At 30.0% G+C, this 8,614-nt stretch overlaps 1 protein-coding gene across 2 annotated transcripts; it reads right to left on the bottom strand.

The window, feature by feature from the left end:
* Window positions 1-2,223: 2,223 nt before the first annotated feature.
* Window positions 2,224-6,551, bottom strand: LOC107009103. Of its 2 annotated transcripts, none has more exons than XM_015208379.2 (3): window positions 6,364-6,534; window positions 6,148-6,220; window positions 2,224-2,501 (listed from the first exon to the last, which is right to left on the bottom strand). In XM_015208379.2, exons 1-3 carry the CDS (start codon window positions 6,446-6,448, stop codon window positions 2,489-2,491), a joined length of 171 nt encoding a protein of 56 aa, XP_015063865.1. In that variant the 5' UTR covers window positions 6,449-6,534; the 3' UTR covers window positions 2,224-2,488. The 2 variants fall into 2 exon arrangements, with proteins under 2 accessions (XP_015063865.1, XP_027770831.1); XM_027915030.1 differs by lacking the exon at window positions 2,224-2,501 and adding an exon at window positions 2,769-6,072 and having other exon boundaries at window positions 6,364-6,551.
* Between the last annotated feature and the right edge of the window lie 2,063 nt (window positions 6,552-8,614).

The raw sequence follows: 8,614 nt of genomic DNA, 5'->3' as shown, positions 1-8,614 counted from the left end.
ATTTTCAGAACCAGTGAGCTGTAAGGAAATTAAAGAACTACCTGCAGTATCGGTATGTTGAAGATAGAGTGGATGATTATGATCAATTACTGGGAATGAAGCTGTGCTTGTAGTAGCACTACCAGCTCCACCATTACCAGCTATTTCTCTTTCACTTGAGCTATTAACTGCCATTTTTAACGACTTTGGATGTTGTTCTTCTTCGAAATCACCTGGATCTGTTGGTGAATCTAAGCATCCGAAGTCGATTTTAACAGAGGCTAGCTACGATCTTAGCTCTGATACCATGATAACTCCATAGATGGAGTTTGAGCTATGGAGTTTTACAGAGAAGAGGAAGAAGAAGTATTATTCAAAGAGAAGAGTTTTTGTTACATTGAATCTGGACTATTTTCTAACTATATTTATACAATTACTAATCTACTGATTTATTTTGTAACTAACTAACTAACTAACTCACACCAACTTGCTTCTAACTAACTTTTTAACAGATTCTTCACACCATAAGTTTGTTGGTATCATTCACTGATCAACACATTTCATATCAGGACCAAGTGCATGTTGATTTTATAACTATTATGTGACTGATAATTCAATTATATTAAATTAAAATTTTAAAATATGATGTAATTTATTAATAGAATTGTGTTCAATATTTTGAAACGTTATAGAACTAACAAAAGCACAATATCTAAATTGTGATTTATTATAATTTACATTTGGACATTCCCTATAAAGTATAATTTTAAATTATCATTAGTCTTAATCTTTCAAAAAAAAAACATGAGTTCAAATTTCAAATCATGGTTTTAATTTTTTTTAAAATTTGTAAAGAAAATTATATTTTGTAAAGAAAGAATCATCTTCTTAATCTTGTGAAGAATGTGTGTTCAACATTAAGAAATTATTCGGTTCATTTGAAAGGATTACATTAAAGAATAATTAGTTACTATTGTTGTTGACTAGTGTATCTTTATAAAATTATATATATTTGAAAGTTTATAATCACAAATATTTATTTATTAAAGAAATATAAAGATACGTGATTTATCAATGATATTCTAATATCTTATTTATGAACTATGATTTTGCTTATTTGATAAGAATAGAGAAAATTTAATAATTTTTACAAATTATAAAACTTCAGCTTCACATCAATCTGACTTCACATTCATGCCCAAATGACCCTATCGTAATCAACTATTCTGTACTTTATTATTTAGATAATAAGATATTTATCTTATAAATGAAAAGCACAAGAAAAGGAACACATTGAAATGAATGAAAGACTATAGATAAGGGATGTGTTTGGAATAAGTAAAATAAATATTTTGATCGTTTACAATTTTATTGAAGGTCTATCGAACTAACTTTAGAGGAGGGGATCTCAACCCTCTAAGAACATTCAACATAAAAAAAATCTCGGAGATTATACACTTAAGTAGATATCTTTAAAATAATATAATTAAAAAATATTTATATTATGTGTTTCATAAAAAAATAATTGATAAATTTAATAAAATATTATATTACAAAACTTAATTAGTGTGGAAACTTGTTGGAAGATCTAAATTAACAAGTTGTTGAAACTCGTTAAATTTAGTTAAAACATAAGACGAAAAATAAGAATTAGTTACCTTAAAGGTTCTAAAGATTGTTTGTAATTTAGATTTACAAGATAAGAATGTTAAATAACAAAAGAGATGATATTCAGATAGTTAGTGCTAATAAAGTGGAGATAAGAGTGGTCTTCAATTTCTCAAACCTTAATTTTGATGGTAATTTTTTAATCTAAAATATAAGTATCATGTAATCTAACTTGAATAAATCATAAAAAAAAACCAATATAAAGTTTCTAATTGCATATGACTATAGAGTAATCAAATATTCTGATTTTGATTTTTTTAGAAGAAAATATAAGATAAAATTTAAATAATTTTATTGTTTGGAAAATTTAGGATATGATCACGTTACAAAAGATGAAACTTGCATAACAATAACAATAATGAAAAATTTAAGATTAATTTTGTCAATTTGAGGCCCAACAAAAGGAAAGAAGATTCCACTGAATTAAATCCACAACTCACTTAAAAATATAATAATAACTAATGTGAGCCAAATTCATATTAATCTTGAAGATTAGAAGGAATGGAACAACAATAATTTCTTCATCTATTGTCTTCCGTCATTGACAGCGCTATCAACTCAACACACACCAAAAGAGAGGAAAAAAAGAACTTCACAAATTAATAAAGCTAATTTCAAAGCATTGCTTACAACAATCAAGAAATTCGACTTGAATTTATGATTGATTGTTCGAACTATTACAATAAATGTCATCTATTGTTAAAGAATAAGAAAAGAACGACGTATTTTTCTAGTAAGATGAATTCATACAAAGCCAACTATATCCATGGCACAGCAAACAATTTCACAACCTTAAAAGTTAAATGCCAAAACAGGCATATAGGACACAGCTGATGAACTTTCACCACATTTGCCTGAGACAAGAAAAATATCAATGATATAAGTGAGAATTTAAGTAAGAACTCGCTTATAATAACTGGTGCAAAATAGGATATATATTTCCTGAACTAATAAGGTACACGAAACCATAAAATGGAGTTTCAACAAAGTCACATTAGTATTCCCTATTAGTAAAAGAAGTAAAAGGTGTAGACAGGAAGTGAAAGAGGATATTAGTGTTGCACATAAGTTCATTTGATCATAAGAAAGAGATACATCAAATTCCTTTTTATGGCAAACAATTTGAAGCAAATTAAGATTCATCTCAATAACATAGGTCACATGTCCAAGCAAACAAGACTAAAAACCAACGTTATTTTTCAAACTAAATTTTATTTAACAATTCGACTGCTTCAGTTATATTTATTCAACCATATTTCCAGGCTCAACTGTGTTACACCACCTTAGCTTCTTTCTTCAAAAATCACTTAAAATAATCAAAAGGTTCGAACTTTGCCACTGGAATAACAAAAACAATCAAAAGATTCTTATCTCCAGGTACAGTGTGTTAAAGAAAGTTAGGCCCCTTACTGATGCTTTCATTTAAGGCAGGTAAATTGCTGATACAGCTTTAATTGCTATGAAGTTCTTCATTGGAAACTAAAAAGTGGGAGGCATGTATTTTTCACAAACTGGATATAGAGAAAGCTTTTCATCAACTAAATTAGTCACATCTTATCTCTATGCTAAGGGAAATCAGGTATGGTGATAGGTGTGTTAGATGGATCAAGTTCAGCATCAACATAGTCAAGTTCTCAGTGTAAATTACCAGTTCTCCAGCAGGATTTCAAGGGTCTTAGACAGAGGGACCCTTCTCACTTTCCTCTTCATCTTGGCTATCGAGGGATATAAAAATAATGTAGGATAAATTTGTTCAAATGAGTTAGTTAAAAGGTTTGAGATTGGGCTTCTAAGAACTCAATCAGTGCTACTTACTCTAGGCTGATGTACTTCGATTTTTTTTCAAGTAGAGTTAACCCAAGTTCGTAAACTTGAACTCACGCTCTTAATATTTGAAGCTTCATCAGATCTTCACCTTAACATGTTGAAGAGTGTGAGGTATCCGCTTAATTCAGAGTCAAACTTGACTTAACTGATAGATCTTTTGTACTACAGTAATTGTATTTTCCCAACTACCTATAGTTGGGGCTTCCATTACTAAATTCAGAGCTGTTGGAATTTGGATAGAGTATGAAACTTGGAGAAAAGGCTTGCACCGTGGAAAATGCAGTATCTCTGCGGAAGGTAGAGTTACACTAGTCAACAGTGTTCTGTGGAAAGCATCCCTACTTACTACATGTCTCATTCCTATACCAGGTAAGGTTCTCAAGCAACTAGACAAGATTAGGAGGAATTTTCTCGGGGTTGGTAATAATAGTTTTCATAAAGTTCACTTCAGTTAAATGGACCAAAGTCACTCAACCAATATCTCAAGAGGGTCTGGGAATAAGAGACCCAGCCATTCATGACAAATGCATGACATTGACATGCTATGGAGGTAAAGCCAGGATGTCTCTGGAAGAAAGTGGTTAAAGCAACATTACCCGGCTTGTTGCTACCTTTTTGGAGCTCTCCAGCATACCTTAATGCTGAGGAATATAACATTACCAGTTTTTTAAAAAAAAGATAGTTGTTAAAGCAAAGCATGGAAATTGGTGCACCAAAGTTTAAAGAACACCTCCAGGGGTATGTCTACGGAAAACTATTAGCAAACTATGGGAGGAATTTTTACAGAATAATCTTTCTCAGTTGGAAATTCTAATATTAGTTTCTATAAAAATAAGTGGCTAAGCAACTCTGTTCTAATGAAATAATTCCTCCGACAATTCCATTTTTTTTTGTGATACTAACTTATCCATTTATCATTAGCGATGGGAAAGCTGGAACATTATATGTAGAACGAATATCAATGACGGAGAAGATCTCCTAGGTCTCCTAACAAGATTGGACAACTCAATGATTAGTGATGCATCAGAATCCAGATAGTCTAAAATGGGATCATACAAAAGAAGGAATAGTCACAGCTAGAAAAGGTTACAGTCATTATTGTTCCCACAATGGTATTTGGAAGCTGATTTGGAGGACAAAGTTACCAATGAAGATAATTTGCTACAACTGGCTAGGAATAACATGGAGCATGCTAGACCCAGGACAACCTCGTCATAAGAAACTTTCAAATTACAACTAGATGCAACATGCCCAAAAATCAGTAGAGTCAATCACTCACTGCTCCACTGTACAGTTGCAAATGACATTTGAAATATGTTTTATTCTATTTTTGGACTTAAATGAGTGGTGCCACAAAATCTGAAGTAAGCAGGTGAATGTTGGAGCTCATGAAAAGTTGATAAAGCCATCAGGAAAGTCTGGACTATAATACCAGACAGCATTTTTTGGATAGCATAGATAAAGGAATCACAGATGTTTTAATGGTGTGATATCAACTCCAAATCACTCTCTCAAGGCAAAATGTATCCTACTTCTCTTTAGTTAAAGTAAACTTTCCCCTGTAGATTTCCCTGAATAGTTTCTGGACTTTGTTAGCTCCCTACACATAGATTAGTTTTTTTGGTATTTAGAGCTAACAGCTTCATTACATTTTAGCATAGTCTCACTTTTTTTTGTCCAGACACTGTCCCTTCTTGTTTGTTTTTTGTTAGTTCCCTGTCCTAGCATAGACAAATGTATTGGAGCTAACATTACTTCTTTTGCAACCATTGCATCTTCTTGATGCCAGAAATGCAACAACTTACTTCATCAAAGAAGAAAGTTAGGCCCCTCATGAAAGGTTACTACAAAAATAATCTGCATCTATTAACAAGGTACTACTAATTAAAATTACTACAAAATAACTTGAATCTATCTTAAATCATATCAACTAAATCAGGAAACAAGAGAAATATCAGAACTTGGTGTAGCTTTATAGACAATGGTGGTCAACGGAGAATTGACATAAATTTGAAGAACAACAGATTGCCAAATGGAGTATTCATGAATTGGGTTCATTCAGATGTCATGATTTTGCAACTTTAGCTTGCCTATTTTTTCCAGCTAAATCCCTTTGGATTCAGTAGTATTTCACTTGGGATTTGAACCTAAGACCATATAATTCTCCTCACTTTGTTGACCACTACACCACACCGTTGGGTGCATTCAATGCTTCTTCAAAGGTTTTTATTTTTTCATCACAACTTCCGTGAGAACAATTATCCATCTGTCTGAACCAAAATCACTACTAGAACCTGGTGTTACCTCTTAAGATTCTTAGTTAGGTGATCAGAACAGAAAAAATGCATCTTTTTACAATCCACAGAATCCTCTAAACCTATCAAATAAGAATGCATCTTTTTACAATCCTTCCACTACATTCATTGAGATTCGACCATATAGTACAAAATCACTATAATCTATTTTTAAAACAAAGAATAAAAATTCAAATCGACCATCAGTTAACTTTAATGATTTACTAATCCCAGTTGCACTCCTTTTCTACATCCAATCTCCACCATCAAACTTATGAACAAAACATACATGAATTTGTGATAGCTGCTGAAAAATCAAACTAATTGCAACTAATAACAACAAAACTAAACTTCCCTCAAGAGAAAACGAATCACATACCTATTGAAGAGCTCAGAAGCAAATCGAAACCCGTTGTAACACATAAACCATAGCAACACAAGCACCAAAATATCTAAAAAGCGTTAAGAACTCCAGATCCAATAAACATCTGATAACTAAATCACAGATCAGCAGAATAAATTGAAAATCGATAAACTAAAAGGAACTTTATCAGATCTAACAAAATTGAAGAACATGAGAAGCAAAAAAGGATACTGAAGAGACAACGTTCCCACCAGTCGAGCATGTACAAACCAAAAGTGACATTGTAGAGATAAATTTTCCGTTGAACCCAATTCATTTTTTCTCCGTTTAAGCAGAAATTTTTTTTGAAATATGAAGAAGAAATGATGAATTTGCTTGATCGTGCCGCCTTTTAAACACGCTTACGCCTATTAGAATTTTCCTCTTCCAGTCTCGTCGTCAATTTTTCTTTGTCGTTTTCCGGTGATCAAATTACAAATTACCCTCTTACAACAACAATATTACACATGAACCCTTTAGGACTCGTTTGGTAACTCAACTTATTCATATACTAATAATTTATACGACATTTGGTAGTCAGATAAAAACAAATTATTTACATAATATTTGGTTGATAATTTAAAAATTCACATAACTAAGTCAGACACTGTTTTGCATAACTATTACAAATATTACATAAATTATATCATAACTAATTCATATATTAATAAAACACACGCATAAATCTAACTCGTTACTAAGCTAATATTGGATATTGATTATATTGATTATTTCTTATACATCGTCTAAATTATGTATTAAAAATAATATGCATTGCATAATTTTTAAAATAAATATTTATTTAAATTTCCTCTAGAAATTGGCAGAAAAAAATATGAAAAAATGGTTTTGAGGAGACAGTTGTTTCTTTATTATGCTATAAAGCATGTATTAAAAACTTTTGTATTATAAATACAGAAATAATGAATTTTCATATATTAGTTATACATATCTTAAAAAGGTGTAATAAACAAGATATTAGTAATACATAAAGTTAGTGCATGCATTTTTTTAATATACTTTATCAAACGACTCCTTAATCTTTCATTCTTAAGAATTTATTAAATATATCAAAATATCTTTTAATCTTATTTTTAATATATTAAGTGAAAAGTTGAAATTAAAAAATTATTTATAAAAAACAATATATATATATATATATACATTTTTTTAACTTGATTTGAGCAAATATATATTTTTCCTAAGGTGAGATGCAAGACGCAAGACGTTGGTGTGCAAAATAAATGAAAAAGATTGAATTAAAATGTGTCGAAGTTATTAGGACTCATAGTCCATGTACTTGTAGGACTCATAATCTGTAATTTGTGTGGTACTAGGTAACCTATTCCCCTTTGAATTCGTTATATATATATATATATATATATATATATGAACAAATATGCGATCACGGTTCATTGAGCCTTTGGTTACTTCTCTGTACAGTTTTTTCTTGTTAGTCTCTTATGTAAGAAAACAAAATGTAGAAGTGAGTTCACAGTTTATCTACAAAGTAGATGTTTGAATACGTTTATAAGTAGGTTAAATTAATTTATAAATATTCTTAATTTATTTATATGTTTGGCAAGCATTAAAGTACCTATAAGTCAGTATGAGCTAAAATCTACAAATCAATCATTTTTCAGTAATAATTTTTTAACTTCTAAATCTTTTTTATTTGATTATATATTTAATTAATTTTTGTTTAATATTTATCCTAACTTTTAATTTTTTTTAAAAAAAAATTAGAACTCTCAACTCTCTTTATTCTGTATTTGTCGTTCTTCTTTTATTTTTAATATATGAATTACTTATTTGCAAAAAAAAATAAAAATTAATCATTCCAATAAAAGAACAATTTGTCAGACTTTTTTTTAATCGAGTATATCAAATGCTTATTAATAGTTTCAATACTTCAATATAAAAACTTATACAATTCGTATACATCAAGTACTTATTGATAGTTTCAATAATATAAAAACTCACATGATAATTGATTTGAGTTTGTGGATGTTAAGAACTTAAATATGAAGTAAACTGAGCTTCTTACTCAAAAGGTTGTGGCACAAAGAAGCAACAATCTGTTCTCCAGGGACGTGAAGCACAATCAATGTCTAATTATTTAAATATTTAGTATTTAATAATATTGATCTTTTAAGATTTCAAAAGTCATCACCTAAACCTCCTAGTATAATTTTTTTTAAAACAAAAATAAGAGTAACTCTCATCTTGAGATAAAATTTTTGTAGCTTTTTCTTCTCTACAACTGGGTACGATATCTCTTGTTTTTTTGTGTGTTTGGTATAGACTTTTTCATTGCAAGGTTGTTTCATAGTAGATGTTTACACAATAAATTAGAAGACACAGCTGCTAATTACGTGACCCGAAAATTTTTAAAACTAAAGAAGATGAAAATAAACAAGTGAAAAGCAAGAACATTCAGGAC

The sequence above is a fragment of the Solanum pennellii genome, chromosome 2, assembly GCF_001406875.1.
Source record: "Solanum pennellii chromosome 2, SPENNV200".
Classification (NCBI taxonomy): Eukaryota; Viridiplantae; Streptophyta; class Magnoliopsida; order Solanales; family Solanaceae; genus Solanum; species Solanum pennellii.
Note: the sequence above shows the minus strand (reverse complement) of the source record. Positions and strands in the feature narration are given on the sequence as shown.

Excerpts from the sequence above, each read along its gene's own strand:
- LOC107009103 (XM_027915030.1), bottom strand. The coding sequence starts at position 6,448 with ATGAATTGGGTTCAACGGAAAATTTATCTCTACAATGTCACTTTTGGT. Across the intron at positions 6,221-6,363 it reads GTGGGAACGTTGTCTCTTCA|ATATTTTGGTGCTTGTGTTG; the intron begins GTATCCTTTTTT and ends AACGCTTTTTAG. Across the intron at positions 6,073-6,147 it reads GCTTCTGAGCTCTTCAATAG|CTATCACAAATTCATGTATG; the intron begins GTATGTGATTCG and ends ATTTTTCAGCAG.